The sequence below is a fragment of the Lygodium microphyllum genome, chromosome 16 (assembly GCF_053477565.2).
Source record: "Lygodium microphyllum isolate KBCC chromosome 16, Lygodium_microphyllum_v1.1.10, whole genome shotgun sequence".
Lineage (NCBI taxonomy): Eukaryota > Viridiplantae > Streptophyta > Polypodiopsida > Schizaeales > Lygodiaceae > Lygodium > Lygodium microphyllum.
Window position 1 is genome coordinate 118,339,802 of NC_141150.1, and position 18,666 is coordinate 118,358,467.

General features: G+C 38.4%; 1 protein-coding gene across 1 annotated transcript; it reads right to left on the reverse strand.

The window, feature by feature from the left end:
• Window positions 1-17,441: 17,441 nt before the first annotated feature.
• On the reverse strand, window positions 17,442-18,331 carry LOC148023292 (uncharacterized). The gene has a single exon (XM_087696334.1). The coding sequence runs from the start codon at window positions 18,221-18,223 to the stop codon at window positions 17,735-17,737; it is 489 nt and encodes a 162-aa protein (XP_087552460.1). The 5' UTR covers window positions 18,224-18,331; the 3' UTR covers window positions 17,442-17,734.
• Window positions 18,332-18,666: the final 335 nt, after the last annotated feature.

An 18,666-nucleotide genomic window follows, 5' to 3' on the forward strand; every position in this document is an offset into this window, starting at 1 on the left:
GGCTAGGCTCGATTATGGTGGAAGCAATGGTGCAAGGATCAAGGTATTTCTGAAGCTAGTGTCACTTGGGCTCAGCTGAAAGATGCTATACGTGGATGATACCTTCCACCATCCTACCAGACTTTGAAGATGAATGAATTCTTTAAGCTCAAGCAGCTGGAATTAACCTTAGAACCCTACTACTCAAAGTTTGTAACCCTACTAAAATATGTACCACCTATGGATAGTGCACAACAAGTATTCAAGTTTTGCCATGGCTGAACACTCCTATAAACCATCATCTTGAAGTAATATGTCAAACAGACTTGCAAGATGTATTACTTCGAGCAAAGCCAATCATCCAAGAACTTAAATTAGGCAATTTTAGCAAAGATAATTCACGAGATCAGGACAAGAGATGCCACATGTGCGGTGAGATAGGCCACATCTGTAGGAGATGTCCCAACCACCAATGTTTCCACTGCAATGAGCTAGGGCACCTCCAAGCAGACTGCCCTGATTTAAGTCCACAAGATATGAAGCCTCCAAGGAAACGAAGCTACACACATGCAGTCTTTGGATATATAGAGGAATCAGATAAAGACGAAGACCTAGAACCTATAACACCTCTTCAGGATGATTAGAAACCCTAGATATCTTTCCAAAATGTAATACATTTACTATTGAGAATACCCCAATAAATCCTACTCTTATAGCTACAATTACTTTGCATCATATGAGTTACACTGGTTTTGAAGCCAATACTTACGTGACTAGAATAGCGAAAGCGTGGTGAGCCCATAATCCACAGGTTCCCAAATGAAACCCCCAATTTCTCTCGAGATGAAGACATCTTCATTTCTCTAAGGAGAGGAGGATGTAATATTTCCATGCAATTAAAAGTTAGTTGGTTAGTTTGAAAGTTAGTCAATTAATAAGTTAGTAAGATTACTAACTAAGGTAAAAACTAACTAATATTAATAGCCAATAGTTTTTATTATATATATATATATAGTCATAAATCGGATATTTTTCTCAGATTAACAAGGACCGTAGCCACCCTTCACGGAAGTTACAACGTGAACAAGACTTATGAGGCATATTAACCACTAGTATTAATGTGTATAGTATGGATGGTCCAAAAATATTAGATTTTGGGCAAAACTAGTATATTTTAGATATTTTACATATTATCCTAAAAAAATATGGAGATTTCTAGAACTAGATGTCATTTAAAAGAAAATACAAATGATGTTTTAGTTAGTTTTAGAGATTTTATAAAAAGAAAAAAATTAAAAGAGGGATTTGCAAAATCGCGCGTGCCGTGATCGCAGTCTACAGGCAGTAGACAGCACTTCGAACATGGAGAGAAAGAAGGAGTGATATGAAAGCTTTCTAATCAAGTGTCTTGGGGTTTTACCCCCCTTTTGGAGCCAATGAAACAATCGGATTTATGATCTGAGCGTCAAATCACTGATTTTTCCAAGATCCCCCTCCACAAAGAGCTCTTTCTCTCAGCCACCATAGGCCCGCTTCTCTAATTCACTATAAATATGAGACATGGGGAGGCACAAGAAAGCACAAGGAGACCCTGAGAGGCTACGAGAGAGAGGTAGAGAGAAGGATACTCCTCCAAGGGATTGTGAGAAGAAGCTTGAGAGAGAGAGAGAGAGAGAGAGGAGTTATCCTGAGAGGCTGCGAGTGAGAGAGTTAGCTCAATTTTCCTCTATCTCAGTCTTTGACTAAGCCACCTTCTCTTACGCTCTCCTATCTTGAATCTATTCCACCTTCCCTATTTCCCCAACTATTCATGGTCGATGACTCCAAAGCGACGGAGTGGAAAGACCATGGGAACCACTGCAACCGATCAAGCAACGTGTATTGCCGTAGATACCGGAGTGCTCGAGGTTGCCGGTGTTGCTACTACCAACAAAACATCGGGTGTGGCTAATGCAAGCACGAGTAAAGATGAAATTTCTAATGTCGTCATGCTGCCAAACCAGGTTATTCATAACTAGATTATTATTTTGCTACATAAAATAATTACATAAAATATTAGCTTCTATATTTTTCACTTACATGAATTGATAACTTCATCTAGAAAGCATACTATTATAGACATAAATGATTACTCGTTATGAATTGCAACTAGATTAATTGAGATTCTAAATCGTAGAATCATGATAGAAATAATTGTCAAAGGTTATTGTACATATGTCTTTATGTGCATTCGATATAGCTATGGTAAAATGCGACAAGGTTAAGTATTGACTAACGCTTGTTATAAAAGCTAAATGCCTATTTAAGAGTCCTATAAGTCATCTCGTCGAGTTATTGGCATAATATAATTCTATAAGGAATTTCGCTTATGTTGGGTAAGATAGCCCAAACGGAAAATTCATGCCTTGCTTAATATGTTATAAGAGATATACTCAACACTTATTTATGGGGAGGAGAATCCTCATTAGAATGTAAGGTTACCTTAGGATAAGGTCTACCTTGGATATGTAAAGCTGTGAATTGCATGATGGTGTGATTGGCATTGCATTATTTGATATGCGTTTAAAAGGACTGTTTCTGTTTACTAAAATCTAGATCTCTGATTGAAATTATGGACAAACAGAATAAAAGGAAGGATCGCGCTTTCTTGGAATGGGTGGTGATAACATGATTTAAGAGTTAATTACAACAATAAATAAATGCACATAAAATGAAATACACACTTTACCATAACATTCTTGGACAATAGACACCCTGTTGGCCCCAAAATTGGTGCCCCTTGCAGTATTTCTTTAGCTTTCATTCAATTGGAAGGAGTACAACTCGAGATTCTTCAATCTCCTCTTGCTAACCAATTTCTCTTACTGTCATAAATGACCAGCAAGCCTTTTGGGTCATTTGCCCCTTGATTCACCCAGGACTTCTTCTCCAATTTGACCCTTGGCTGGCCAAATGCTGCCCCAAATCAATTCAGGATGGGCTGGCTCCTGAAATCCCTTGATAATCTTCAATTATCAGCTCTGCTGATTTCAGTCCCTTGAGCCTTCAATCTCTGGCACAGATCCCAAGGTGACTGCTAAACTCTAATTTTTGCTGTAAATTAGGGTTTACTGCAGAAATTACAGTTCAACCCACCAAAAATGGCTGAAATCTCCTCCAAATGGCTAAGAATTGCTGAGAATGGCTGAGTATAGGTTGAAGGAGATGGGAGAATGCTGTAGAGAGAGAGAATTCTGAGATTTGTCACAAAGAACTGATCAAAATCAGTTTGCTGCCCTGTTGTACCAGCCCCAAATGGATACACCAACAACAATAGGAGCATCAGAGACTGTGATCTTCAGGAGAAAGTGCATTAGCAGCAATTGCCAGCTTCCCAAGGTTAAGAATATGCAATCTCCATCACTAAAATGGTCTCCAATGGCAGGAAAATGGCCCCAAAAGCTGGCAGCAACAATCCAACACCTCTTTCCACAACAACTCCAAAATGAAAAAAAAAAGATTACACTCTCCCTTCAGCCTATTTAGCCTTTTTCCCACTTGCACGAGAAAGTTTTGCCAAATGGCAACTTTCTTAATCTATTTTCACTAATTTTCAATCATTTAATTAATTTTTAGAATTAATTAATTCAGTCCTTAATCCATGCCTAGAAAATTGACCTTGTCCATCCAAAAATTAATTGGCTAGGCCATTTGCAACCCAAAGTGATCCCATGCATTAATTGACCCTTGGACAAGCATTAATCCATTAATTAATGCCTAGTTTCTAGTGTCATCATCATTGACACTTAATGGCCAATTAATGGTCCTAGGGGCAAACTGACATCAAAATTCACCTAGAATCTAACAAGTGTTGTTACAACTTTTGCCTTTGACACCCGTCTTTTTCATAGGGTTCTTCGGCCTTCAACTGTGAAAAAGTATCTTGCACCTCACATGTGCAACACATGTGCATCTTTTAATTGCACATTTGATTAATCCTTTAATCAAATGTCAATTAAACATAAGAAAAGCATCAAATTTTCACGTCCTCATGACAGCGCTAGGCTACCCCCAAGCTAGCAGCAAGACCCTACTCTAAGGGAGTCATGATTATCGCTACGAGAGGCTTGGACCGGCTCCATAGGTGAAAGGTCTATCAATAGGGATAGTCTTGGTAGTAGAAAATGTGGGTGCGAGAGGGGGCTCTAGTTGTAAATCCTGCATCGTTCCTAAAATCTGACAAGCCTCTTCATGACGCGGGATGGGATCCTGAAACCCTAAATACTAGTTACAAGGGTGGAATCTTGGTGGGCAGAATACCCTCGTGGAATTGTGTATATCTTCTACTAGGTTGAAAAGATATGGAATTTGTGGTGCCATGTGATTTGGACCAGTCACTTCTGTTGGACAAAAGGGATATATAATTTCTCTTGTATGGGCAAGAGACAAAGATTAACGTGAAGATAAGTTAAGGAATTTGTTTGAACTTGTTTGGCTTGCTCTGTTTTCATGTCTGTGATGTAAGTTACACGAATGAACCATGTTCCCTAAAAGGCTTAATTAATGAAGCTGACTTTAAGTGTTGCACATAAAATGTGGTAGGACCTAATTAGAAAACTAAAGCTAATGAGGGAAGCGGGTGGGCGGAATCCCCGATGGGTCCGCCCTATGGTAGGGTGGTTCTAGAGAATTGGGAGGCTTCTCACAAGGTTTTACCATCTTTGACCTTAGGAATTGTTAGGATAGAACCCTAATTCATGCCATTATAGGGGACCGAAATGGAACTATGCCCTACGGGCAGAGAGATCGAGCAGCACATCCCTCTTGTTTCCCGTTCTCCTTGAACCAAGTACGGTATGGTCAGCTTCAACTTGGGTATCTTTGCGTAAAGTAAGATATCTAGGACTCAATGCTAGAATGTTGTCAAGAGACCTTGGTCACTAGAAGCCCAGATTTCAGGTCGATCCTAATGGGTTCGGCCGTGAACGTTCCGTTGCGAGTCGGATTCGAGAAACCCTAGGCAACAAACCCTGAAACATTCCATGGGAGTGCCGGGTAGCGACGATTAGAATTGTTTCTCGATAGACTACTAAAACGTGCTTGGACAATCGATATGCGGGCACATTATAGTGTGTGAGGGTGAGGGACCGTGGTGAAGAAGCTCTCCATCCTCTCCTCTCTTCTTCTCTTCTCTTCTTTTGTCTCGCGCATGCAGCTATGGTGGATGGAGCTTGACAATAGAGGGTTGAGCTTTCTTGAGCTTGCATCACGAATCGTGGAGCTACCAAAATGCTTGATGGAGGAGGCTACTCATTTGGGCATTAAGGTTAGCTCACAACACTCGTAGGATTGGAAGCACGTCAACTAGGTGAGAGATAGCCATTAGAGGTCGTTTGAAATGCTTGAAACAATAAGCGGTCCATGGGTCTTGGCGATTGAGCATGAGCTTCCACTTCATTGACATTCTTAAACTATATTCAATACATGGTGCAACCATTACGAATTTATTGTGATGTCTTTTGAATTAACCAATGCATCTACGCCCTTTAACAAGCTAATGCAAGACATTTTTTAGCCCTATCTTAATGAATTTGTTCTTGTATTCTTTGACGACATCTTGACCTACTCAAGGAAAGACGAAGATCATGAGTCACAACTCTAAGTTGTCCTTGAAACAATTAGGATACACAAGCTTTATGCCAAGAAGAAGAAATGTGCCTTCTATAAGATGTAGATTAAGTGCCTTGGATTTATAGTCTCTAACAAAGGAATTGATATAGACCTTACCAAGGTTAAAGATGTACAAGAATGGGCACCCCCAATGACAGTTAGTGAAGCCCAAAGTTTTCTAGGCTTGACTAGAAGGTACATGATTTTTATCAAGAATTATGCATTGATTTTACTGCACCCTTGACTGACTTACTTAAGAAGTAAACTACCATTATATGGACTCATACCAAGAAGTCTAGCTTCAAGAAGCTTAAACAGAGTTTGACCATAGCTCATATCCTAAAACTGCTCGACTTGAACCAAGAAATTGAAGTTTTCACTGATGCAAGTTCTCTTGCATTAGGTTGTGTACTCATGCAAGAAGGCCATCCAATAGCCTACTCTTCTAGGAAACTGAAGTGCTAGAGGTACATATTGTTGACCGACCCCCTCGAGGAGCAATGTAATAGAAGTTCAATACATAACCAACCAAGATGCATACGACAATGCCAATAGCATGACGACAAAGATAGGTGCCAGGCCCAAGAGAAATATTAGATCATGTGATATCCTGACTTTAATTTCAAATCTTCTCGACTTCTCACAAAATAGACTTAAAACAACACTAAATCATTAAAAAGAGAATATCTCAAGCAAAATGACCCGAGGATTGTAACCCGACATTTTCCCAAATTGATAAGAAGTGTAGCCATCACAGAAGTGACCACGTGAACAAGAGTTATGGACTATAAGTCAAATTTGACCAAACACATTTTAAACTTGGTAAGTAACATAGATCACAAAACTTTAAGCTTTAAAGCTTAAAAATCTTGAAAATAAAAAACTATGCAGCCCATGATCTGGACTACTTGCCGTAACTCATGCTCTCAAACTATGGAGATAGTATTTGCTTGGCAACAAGTTTATGTTAGTCACCGATCATAAAAGCCTCAAATGGATCTTTACTCAACCAAATCTAAAACATGAGGCAATGATGATGGATTGAAGTCTTACAGGAGTATGACTTCAAGATTAAGTATACGCCAGGCAATTGTGGACCTCGTAAGCCATAAAGCATTTCTAAATGCCCTTATCTTAGAAGAACCTTCCAAGGAAAAATCTCTATTAGCAATGGTGTCAATGCCTAGTAACCCAATCCTAGAAATGTCTAAGGAAGAAGCAAGTAAGGGCCCAAGAGACCAACATATAATAAGAGAAGTCCTATCCAAAGAGACATACCATAAATTCAAGTTCAAATATTGGAACTTCTCTATAAGAGGAGGGCTTATCTACTTCAAAATGAGATTGTGCAATCCAAGAATTTAAGATGTCAAGATGAAGATACTTTGGGAAGCCTATGATTCCCCTTTCTCAGGACATTTGGCCTATGCAAAGACTTTCAACACAATAAGGAGAAGCTTTCATTGGGAAAAGCTAAAAGGAAATGTGCCTGAATGTATCACTGAATGCTTGAGTTGCCAATAGGTCAAGGCTAAGAGTGTTAAAATACCAACGAAGCTCCAACCACTTGACATTTCGCAAATGAAGTGAAAATTTATCAGCATGGATTTGTAGTTGGGTTACCTTATATCCAAGGAGGATACAATTCAATCCTAGTCATTATGGATATGCTAACTAAGGTTACTCACATTATGCTAGTTAAAACCAACTACAAGGCTTCAAATATTGCAAGGCTCTTTGTGAAAAAAATATTTAGGCTACATAGACTACCTAAAAGGATCATCAGTTATCGTGACTCTCTCTTCACTTCTCATTTTTGGAAGAGTTTGTTTGAGGCCATTTGTACCCAACTTAGTTTTAGCACTGCCTACTATCACCCCATATCTACCTCTAGTGGAGTTTGCTTACAATGCATCATATAATCAAAGTATCTAGATAACTCCATTTCAAGATTTGTACGAATAAGAGTGCCTAACCCCACTAAACTTTTCAAACCCTACCTTAAAGATAGAAGCTTCCAAGAAGATATTGGAAGAAATGGATGAGAAAGTTAAGGCTATCAGACAAGATATCCAAGCTGCCAAAGATTGATAGAAAGCATACGTCGATCTAGAAAGACAATAAAGAATATTTAACGAGGGAGATATGATTTTCATTCAAATGTATTCATCCTAAGAAGAGCTCTTTTTCCTTAGGGCAATACAAAAAGCTTAGCCCAAGATATTGTGGACCCTATAAAATTCTCAAGTATCTAGAGCGCAATGCTTACAAGCTACAACTTCCTGAACACCTGAAAAGTTCACAATGCATTTTATGTTAGCCTTTTAAAATGTTATATACCCAATCATGATCATGTTCTCGATTATCAACAAGTTGTAATGCCAAGCCAAGGAGTTCTTCAACTTCAACATGATAGTATACTTGATGTAAAAGAACGCATCCTTAGAAATATGACCATTAGTGAATACTTGTAACATGACTATCCTAAGGAGGATGCCACTTGGATGGATAAGGATATCCTATACAGACAACATCCCAAATTCTTTTGTAATAAAGGACTAGGACTCTGGAAAGATCTTTTTCAACTATAATAAATCCTAAACTTCCATTGTAATAATGCATCTGCCTTGTCCTTATAATCTTAAAACTTTGGTAATACATGTAGCTATGAGGCTTAGCCAGAGCAATAACGATTCCTAATCCACAAGCACTATGATCTCAATTTCTGCTAGAATCAATAATCCTAAACTCCTTTGAGTTGGAGACATCTCAATTCCTCCTAGCAAAGGAGGATGTAATGCCCCCCTCCCTCCCCCTTCACGTGAATTAGTATTAAGAGGGGAGGGGGGGGGGATAGACTATACCTTAGAGAGAAAAGAAAAAAATAAAGATTTATTCTGCCTCCCTAGTTTAATAGTCCTTGCCAACCTTGATTTTATCAACAAGAAGACTCAACCTACATCACATTATCACATCAAGGCCTTCATGCCACCACCCATTCGGACTGATACTCAACATCGCAAGATGAGAGGAAAAGAAGTAATCGAACGATCAATGGCAAGGCTTAAGCCTTAGCCTAAAGCTTATAAAGCTAGTGATAAGAAATTGCAAAGCTAATATTATTAATGTATGCATCCAATTGCTACATATATGTATGTATGTATGTATGTATACACACACACACACACACACACACACATATGAGGAGAAGGATGAGGAGGAGCAGTAGCAACAGTAGTAGTAGTAGTAGTAGTAGTAGTAGTAGTAGTAGTAGTAGTAGTAGTAGTAGTAGTAGTAGTAGTAGTAGTAGTAGTAGTAGTAGTAGTAGTAGTAGTAGTAGTAGTAGTAGTAGTAGTAGTAGTAGTAGTAGTAGTAGTAGTAGTAGTAGTAGTAGTAGTAGTAGTAGTAGTAGTAGTAGTAGTAGGGAAGAGGAGAAGGAAGAGAGAAGAAGAAAAAGTGAAAGGAGAAGGGCAACAGCAAGAGCAAGAGCAGTAGTAGCAGTAGCAGTAGCAATAGTAGTAGCAGTGGTAGTGGTAGTACTAGTAGAAGGGAAGAGGAGAAGGAAGAGAGAAGAAGAAAAAGTGGAAGGAGAAGGGTGTTGAGAAATGTGCAATCACATCTACTATGGCCTCTTTGTAAGGAAGAGCACGGCAAAGAATTACATTGCAAATAAAGCCTTAGACTAGGTCATGTATGCATGGTTTATTAAAACCACATTTGGTGAATACCATGGTCCCTTTCCACTTTTTTTCACCTACCAATACCACCTATTGTAAGCCTATAAAAGGCACTCATCCCTACACTCATTTTATCAGTTATTTTCATTCAGTTGTACTTGCATTATGCTTAGATAATATAAGTTGTCCTTCTTTGCCATTACTTATACCTCATTATGATTGTCTATTTGCTCATTAGTGATCCACCTTAGCATGCATCCTCAATATTTTCACATGGTATCAGAGCGAGTTTTAAATTAATGAGTCATTAGGCCATTGATTGGGTCATTTTAGTTTGAATTTCTAACTCCCTTTACTTTTCCATGAATCTCTCACCTACCTCCATAACCACCCACCTTCATTGGAGGGCTTGAATCTCTCAAACCAGGCCATTTCAGCTCATGCTTTCTCTTGGGGAACTCTTCGTTGACTCAAGGCCCTCCTTCATCTCACTTTACAGTGTGACATTGGTGGCTCTCCTCTCCAGCATTGCATGTTTTCCTAGTCTCACTGCCTAGATTGCGCCATCTTTGATTTGTATTGCTCATTTTGCCTGCATGCGCAATGATGCTATCCACTACCATAGGGGATTTGAAGCTATACATCTAAGCTATCTCCAACTCAGAGGGTTTCTCAAATGGCTATCTCTATAAGCAGCAATAAGCAAAATACCATTCGCCTGTCAAAACCCTAAAGAGAATAGCCATAGCAATTAATCTTCAATCATTTTCTTACTTCCTTTGGCTCAATAATGTCATTGACTATCTGATCTACTACAACACTCAGTCCTCAGCAAAGCTACCACTAGCTAGTATCTCTTGATACTACCTAGTGTTGATTAACATTAATCTTCTTGTGTCCTTTGACAAACTTGAATTCAACTCTTTTGTTAGCCTATTCTCAGTTATATGCTGCTACTCCTACCAACAAAATGGGCAAAGATTCACCCTCATGCCGATTCAATGGTATCGAATTCCATACCTAGCAAACTAGGATCAAATTGATCCTGATTAAGAAAGGCTTGTGGTCAATCATAAGTGGTCAAGAGAAGAAACCAAGGGAAGCTGCACTCTCAGTCATATGGGATAAAAATGATGATAAGGCCCAAGCTATTATCAAGCTCGAACTTGATGGCATCTACATTCATCATATTGATAATTATGAAACTTCTCAAGCAATATGGGATCAATTAGAAACCATGTTTGAAGCTCACTCAAAATCCTCCAAATATGGCTGATTGATTGAATTTGTTAAGCTTGACACAAAAAGTAGTACCTCACTTGCAACTCATTTGAATTATATGAAAAGCTTGTTGACAACTTGCAGAAATCAACTTGAAGATGGATGAAGACATTTGCATTGAAGTGCTTCTCAAGAGTTTTCCACCTTAGTTTGATCATGTGTCTACCACATTAATCAACATGCCAAAGCCAATGAAGCTTGTAGATATCAAAGCCTCTCTCTTAGAAGAGGAAAAGAAAATCAAGAGCAAGGAGAAACAAGCACCCCAAGAGGAGACCAACAACTCCTTTATGTGAAAGGGAAGAAGAGCATAGTCTGTGATTTTTGTAAGAAAATTGGGCATATTGAGAAGTTTTGCCATGCTAAGAAAAGATCTCAAAGAGCGTATCTTGCAACAATCAAAGAAGATGGAGACAACAATGGAGAAGAAGAAGAAAAATAAGAAGGAGAAGACACCCAAGAACAAAAGGATAAGACTCACCATTCCCTCTTTTATAGCTCATTTTCTAATAGACTTTTTTGAGTTTTAAATGTGTAATTGCCTGATGTTCTTACCATAAGCATTTGTACTCCTCATGTAACCTTTGCACACTACAGTCTCTACTCAATGTCCTTGGTTGTGATTGAGGAGTGTTGAGAAATATGCAATCATATCCACTATAGCCTCTTTGTAAGGAACAACAAGGCAAAGAATCACATTGCAAATCAAGCCTTAGACTAGGTCATGTATGCATGGTTTATTAAAACCATAGTTGGTGAATTTTTTCACCCACCAATACCACCTATTGTAAGCCTATAAAAGGCACTCATCCCCACACTCATTTTATCAGTTATTCTCATTCAGTGTTGTACGTGCATTATGCTTGGATAATATCAGTTATTCTTCTTTGTCATTACTTATACCTCATTATAATTGTCTATTTGCTCATCAATGATCTACCTTAGTATGCATCCTCAATATTTTCACAAAGGGAAGGGGAGAAGGAAGGAGGAGAGAGGAAGAAGTAAAGGGTGAAGAGAAGAGAAAAATGGAGGGGAAGAGAAGAAGTGAAAAAGAGGAGAGGAGAAGGGAAAAGAGAAGCGGAAGAAGTAAGAAGCAAGAAGCAAGAATAGAGGGGTAAGAGAGGAGAAAGGAAGGAGAGTAGAAGAGTATAGAGAAGACGAGGAGAAAGAAAGGAGAGTAGAAGAGGTGTAGAGAAGAAGAAGAGAAGGAGAGTAGAATAAGTGAGGAGAAAAAGGAGAGGAGGGGGGTTGACGAGGCAAAGAAGGAAAAGTAAAGAGAGAGGGGAAGTGAAAACAAAGAAAGATACGCGAATCACAAGAGGAGTACCACTTCGACATTTTTGACACAAGTCCTTCCCCAACAAGATTGTGATCCCATAAGAAACCGTAAAACCCATTTGGAGCTCAAGACCGCCCAAGTTCGAAGCCAGTGTCGCACATGCCTTCTCATAATGGCCTCCAAGAGGAGATATTCTAGAGTGAGGAGCGCAAAACCTACTAAGGCAATCACAAACGTGGTAGACACACCACCTCACGTGGCACAACATCAAGTTCCCTCATAAATGTATGCTCATTAATTACGTGGTTAGAAATATAAAAATAGGACGCAAGGATCACTAAGTCAAAATTCAAAGCTACGATAAATTGTATAATATCACATTAACCAATTATCTTAAGATCCTTATAGACAAATAGTTGCATTAAGAATAATTTCTTTTTGCATAAAAACATTGAAAAGATAAAAATTTGCATTGGAGCTAATTTCTTTTTATATGAAAACGTTGGAAGATAAAAAGTTGCATTGAGAACCCACGAACCGCTTATTCCTTCAAGCGTTTCAAGCAAGTACCTATGGCTCTCTCTCACCTAGCTGACACCTTCAATCCTAGTGAGGTAGTGTAGTGAGCTTACCTCAATGCCCAAATGAGTTGCCTCCTCCGTCAAGCACACTAGTAGCTCCACGATTCTTGATGCAAGCTCAAGCATCCTCGTTTTTTTTTTTGCATGAAAATATTGAAAATATAAAAGTTGCATTGATAAAAAATTTCTTTTTACGTTCATAAATTAAGTAAAAGTAGGATAAGTGAAGCTACATCAATAATAGTTTCTTTAGTTTTTACAAATCATATAAACATAAAGGATGGTAAAAATCGTATCAATGATATTTTTCTTCACGCTTACGAAATTCTTACATACATTTTTAAAAATGTCCCATTAATATTTATAAACAAAAAATAGCTTTAGCTTGTATTAAGCGAATTAAGAAGTATAAAATAGATAATCAATATTATTAAAAAAAAAAAAGTCCACAATAAAAATAAAACTCTGAGAAATTACCCCCATTTCGCATAATCTCTAGATTTCCTGATGGGATTAACGACCAATCCTTAACAAGAATTATGAATGAAAGGTCATACTCGAATACCTATGATAATTTTTAAAAAGATCATTAAGAGAAGGTAATTGAGAGTTACGAGAAAGAAAAGTTAGAAAATCAAAGCTAAAGGGAAATTGGAAAACTTAAGAGTTAGAAGAAAAATCAAGTTGAAAAGAATTGCCTCCAAGTTAATATCCTACTCAATTGCATTTTTTGGTTAAGAAATCACTTGAAAGAAATTGCTTGTATTTATAGCAATGCATGCGAGTTTGACTCAATGCATTTAGAAAACTGATTGAATAATGAAAAAATCCTAATATACTAAGTTTGCAACAGGATAAAAAGAAAATTACACTTGACCTCCCCCAAGGCTAGTTACAAGTCCCTTCCCAAGGGGAAAATAGATTGCTACCTTAGAGAGGTTTTGACCGACCCCAATGGCAAGAGATCACTCCATAGAAAATCTATGGACAAGAGAAGTGAGGGTACCAGAGGGGGCTCTAGCCGATAAACTCTTAAACTACTAGGAATCACCCAAATTTCTATGTGACTCAACATGGGTTTCCTAAGATCTCAATACTAGTTAGGGGTGAAAACCTTGGGTAAATAATAGCCTTTGTGCCATTCTTTCATATGGGTGAAAGGCAAATACTTGTATAAGAAATCTTATTAAATTAAAAACCTATCTTTCAAAGGGTTGTTTTCATGGTTTGTATACTATGATTTAATTTACATAAACGAACATTATGATTTAAAGGATTAACTAAAGCAAGATGATGTTATGTGTACAACTTAAATAAGTTATGTAAGTAAATAGCTAAAACTACTCAATCAAGATAAGTAGAAGGTGCCATCCCAAACGATTTCGCTCTAAGGCAGGGTGGTCTCAATAAGCCGAGAGCTTCTCACAAATTCGTTACGTCAAAGTATAGGAAAAATTAACTCTTGGGTTAACTAGGATCCTTAACTTCGTATCATTTTAGGAGAATGGAATGAGACTTTACATTATGGATAGAGAGGTTGGCGTTTTTACTCTCTCCCTTGATTCTCACTATCCTTGAACCGTGTGATTCGAGATGGCTTCAATTCGAGTAATCTAGCACAAGTAGATTCTCAGAAACTGATGCTAGCTAATTCCAAATGGGAGACTTTAGTTTACATAAAAAACAAAAAATTCAAGTCGATTCTCCTGAGAATGACCAAAAACCTTCCATTACAAAGTGGATCCAAGAGCATCTAAACAAGAAACCTCATTTTATTCGAAGGAGAACTAAGCAGTGCTACCTAGAAAGAATAATCCCAAAGGACCACTAAACCGTGCCACCAAGGATGTCTCAATTGAACATGTCAAAATCACATAACTCTTTAGGTTTGTTATAAGCTCAAGCAAGGCCCCAAATAAGATTAATGCAAGGAAGCACAACTACCCCAACTTGTAAGACCGCTAGTCAAGTTTGCATCATGTCCATCAAAAGCCCAAAATTTAAATGAATTTTCACTAAAGAGAGAGCAACATGAGAAATGACCCCTCCATGTGTGTGTGTGTGTGTGTGTGTGTGTGTGTGTGTGTGTGTGTGTGAGCTTTAGTTTATGGAAGTGGTTTGCCCTCTACCTTTGGATATCTAAATAAATAACCCCTCATACCTTTAAGCCAACCTATAATTTGAGAGAGATTCAAAAAGCAATACCATTCCTACAATATCTTGATTCAATATTTTTAACACCAAGATTGTATGCATGGAGCTTTGATTTCGCACTACCAAGTTTCTAGGAGGGCTAGGCTAGAGGGAACCAAGATTTACCTAGGTGTAAGCACTTTGAAGTTATTGCTGCCCAAAATTGAACCTTGTAAGACTCAATATCACTCTGTTGTTTTACCCTAACACAAGATGATAAGTAGCATGATAAAGAAGAAAATGCTTCAACCAATGTGCTCAATAAGCCCCAAGCTTGGGGTCCTCATGCTTCTCTCATGTAAGAGCTAATTATTCTCATGCAAACCACAATACTTAAACAACAATTTATAAGAGAAAAACATGCAATCATTGGCAAGATGATAAGCTAGTCTTGATATTAAGATCATATCAACACATGTACATGAGTTTCTAGAGATCTACCTCTCTCGAACATTTTTAAAAGATTCCAAGCAAACCAAAGACTTAGTTCTATAAAAGTAGCACATAAGTATAGTAATTCACTTGTTGTGTATGAAAGGCTATATCAACCAATGGAGACATGCCACTTAGGGTAACATGATCACTACTCAAATTCAAGTATTAAGTTGCTATTAAAGTTAGGTCATGCACACCAAGAGACTTAGTTCTATAAAAGCAGCACATAAGTATAGCAATTCACTTCTTGTGCATGAAAGGCTATATCAACAAATGGAGGCATGCCACTTAGGGTAATATGATCATTAGATGAATTCAAATATTTAGTTGCTATTAAAGTTAGGTCATGCACACCAAATAGCATGAAATGTCGTAATAGGGGAAACACTTCATAAGCTTTGCAAATTTTTGTGCTTGTCTAATACAAACAAATAAATTCAATGAGAATATGTGACTGTTCCAAGTTCATCTAGGCACTTGAGGACACTACCAACTTACAGTATTAGCGAGGGGACAATATAATACTATGCACAAAGCTAAAGGTCTATTGTAGCATGAGAAGTTTATACATTGTCTAGAGTTGTTTTTCATACATTTTCTGTCTTCAATAAAATGAGTCCTTTACTCTCCCACTCTTTATGGCCATCATGACACCACAATCAAGTCCACGTTATTCACCAATATCCATAAGGGTTCTAACACAAATATCACTTGATTGTAGAGCATTGTTATTTTCTTTACTTATACGATCCCACTACCACATAATTGGCAAGTTAACAAGAAGCTGATGGTGGCTTTTATCAAGGTCTTTTTGTGTAAAATCCAATACTCGTAAGAAAGATCCCTCCAAATGCTTTAAGTTAACCCTGCTCAACTGTGGCTAATCAGCTATTGGTTTGAACCAATTTTGGTGGTCATCAAAAGTCATTGCTTGCAGCAGCCACGACTTAAAGTTGGAGCGAAGAATGTCTACGCTATAATCTCTAGTACAGGGTCTAGATCTCATCAGAAGTCCACTGTAATGCCATTGCTGATATAGGTCAAACATGCAAAACCAGCAGGTGCCAGACACCAAGCAGCAAGCATTAGAGCTCAAAATGGGCAGGAACAACAAGCAGCTACAATTTATCATTTTCTTTTTGGCTTAACTATTTCCCAAATGGAAAACAGTTATATCCATTTTCACATCGTCGCTTGCTTGGAAACAAGGTTGGTTCAATGACTAACTGACTGTGAGTTCTACTTGGCAGTTCATGCATCTTTCAAAAAATAGCCACATTGTCAGTAGGGCAGCCTCCTGGAATATCAAACTCAATTAGAGGCAATGAATGAAGGAATTATCATTGGCTCTACTCTCCATCTCTACAATTTGCAGCAGTACATTTCAAAAGATGCATCAATTTACTTTGATCTTTACATAATGTTAAACATACTTGGAGAGTGATAAACAGAAACCCTAAAAAAAGGAGGATAATGCCTCAAATAGACAGCAATGGTTATGCAGTGCCCTCATTGTTGAAGAACTGATGCTTTGAGGAATGTTTTTTAACATTGAAACAATGCACTTATACTCTAAGACCTCATTTTTTTGCTTAAACTCCATGGACTCTCCTTGGGCATTATAGAAACACCTTAAATTTTTAAGCCATTCTAGTCCTTAAAAACTTATAATGCGAGCGCACAAGCTTCATTTGAAACTAACATCACAGCCATGGATATGCTTTCTTAATCAGTTCTAAGGCCACCATTTTCTTTATGGACAGTTCAGCCTGATGGATGCCTCAAACAGATAGCAGCCATAACAGCTTACAATGGAAACCAATATGCATGGGATCGGATAGGTAAAATGGTCTGTGGAAAATTCCCGTTGGTTGAATGTTCAGATGCTACTTGAAATCAAGCAGATTGAAGTGTCTGAACCACTGGATATATGGCCTGCCACTCTCCCCCCAGTCTGAACCAAATCTTAACTACAGAAAACAATTTTGGAACACACACAGTCAATCTGCAAGCTGGGATTCGCACAGTGTGAAAATACAACCATCCAAGCATTTTCATGCTCATTTCTACGGCCACCATAACAATGTAGTAATAGTCTTAGAAATTGCGGACGATCTAGTCTTTCAAAACAATGTAATGAATCCTCTTAGTTGTAATAAGTCTTTGATAGTCATTTCTAAGGCCTCCATAATAATCTAAACATTCTTAGAAGTTGCAGACATCTAGCAGACACCCTGTTTGCAAATTGCACTTCCAGGCAACAAGACAACTGTGCAATTCATCAATTGTAAGGGTGCAGTTTAACTTCAAAAGAAAAGAAAAGACAATTGAAGGGGAGGAATCCCGCATTTTGAGCCATCTTTGTATGTAAAATATAATGCAATTCCAGCCTGATAGACCTTTCTCGTCCACTGTTTCTGTATAGCATGCTTAAATAGTCCTTCTAAGCCATTCACGAAAGGTACAGAGGTCAAAGCTTCGTCTCTGGTAGTTCCTAGGATATTCTGATTATCAGAACAATCATGTATGTATAAATTGAAAAATTACCTGCCAAATCCACCGTTGCACATTCTAGAGGAGCACGTAATGTATTGCCTGTTTCCTCGAGCTAAAGACCAGGCTATGAAGGCACCGTTGCATATTGTAGGCAAAGCATTTCATGTACGGCCTGCCTTGTAAAGTTTCCGTCGAGCTAAAAACCTAGCTACCGGCGGTGTTAAGGCGATTGTGATCGGGACACGGACAGGCAGCAGGACCTTGTTACAAAGAACAGCCAAGGTGAGGGCACTGGCGCTCGAAACAAGCACCTGGTTGGAAGATGGAACGACCTCTCGGCTATGGTGGAAGGCGCGGTCAGGATCGCCTGAGTCGAGATCAGCTTCGTCCAGGAGAATGTCATGGCTGGATGCTGACGACGACGACGACGATGATGATGGTGATGTTTCTGGTCCATGGCTCCCTGCCGTTGTGGATGCAGACGAGAAGCCGACTCTCCGTAGAACCGCCTCCACATCCACATTATTCTTGATCGCGACATAGAAGCCTGCGATGGAGATCCCTGACACGGTGAAATGGACGCCCACGGCCACTTTGCCATACTTGGAGAAGAGCTCACGGAGACGAGCAGCAGAAGGGAAAGCGGCCATGGCTTTCTTCGCAAGAGAGAAAGACCAGAATGAAAGCTCAGTTCGCCATCGGCATAGCCCCGTCCTTTTGTCAGCGCAAAACCACTCACCCCGTAAAACCCTTCCTGTATTTTTTGTATAGGTTGTAAATAGCAAATTTGGTATATTTTTAAAAATACAAGTGTATTTTTTGAGTATTTTAGTTATACAACCCGGCCTCTTCTATAGATTATAACATAAAGACTACTTTAGGTGCACAGAACATTAGGATGCTTTGTTGCCCCAATAGCACAACAACTTCGCTCAACAATCTATTTCATATATTTCTATAATTATTTTTCTCTCCGTTCCCCTTTTTTGTCTCTCTCCTCTTCTTCTTTTTTTCTTTTTTGCTCTCTTTTTTTCTCTATTTTTCTTTTTTTTGTTTCTTTCAATTTTTTTCTCTCTCTCTTTTCTCTCTTGAT

Coding starts and splice junctions, on each gene's coding strand:
- LOC148023292 (XM_087696334.1), bottom strand. CDS start 18,223: ATGGCCGCTTTCCCTTCTGCTGCTCGTCTCCGTGAGCTCTTCTCCAAG.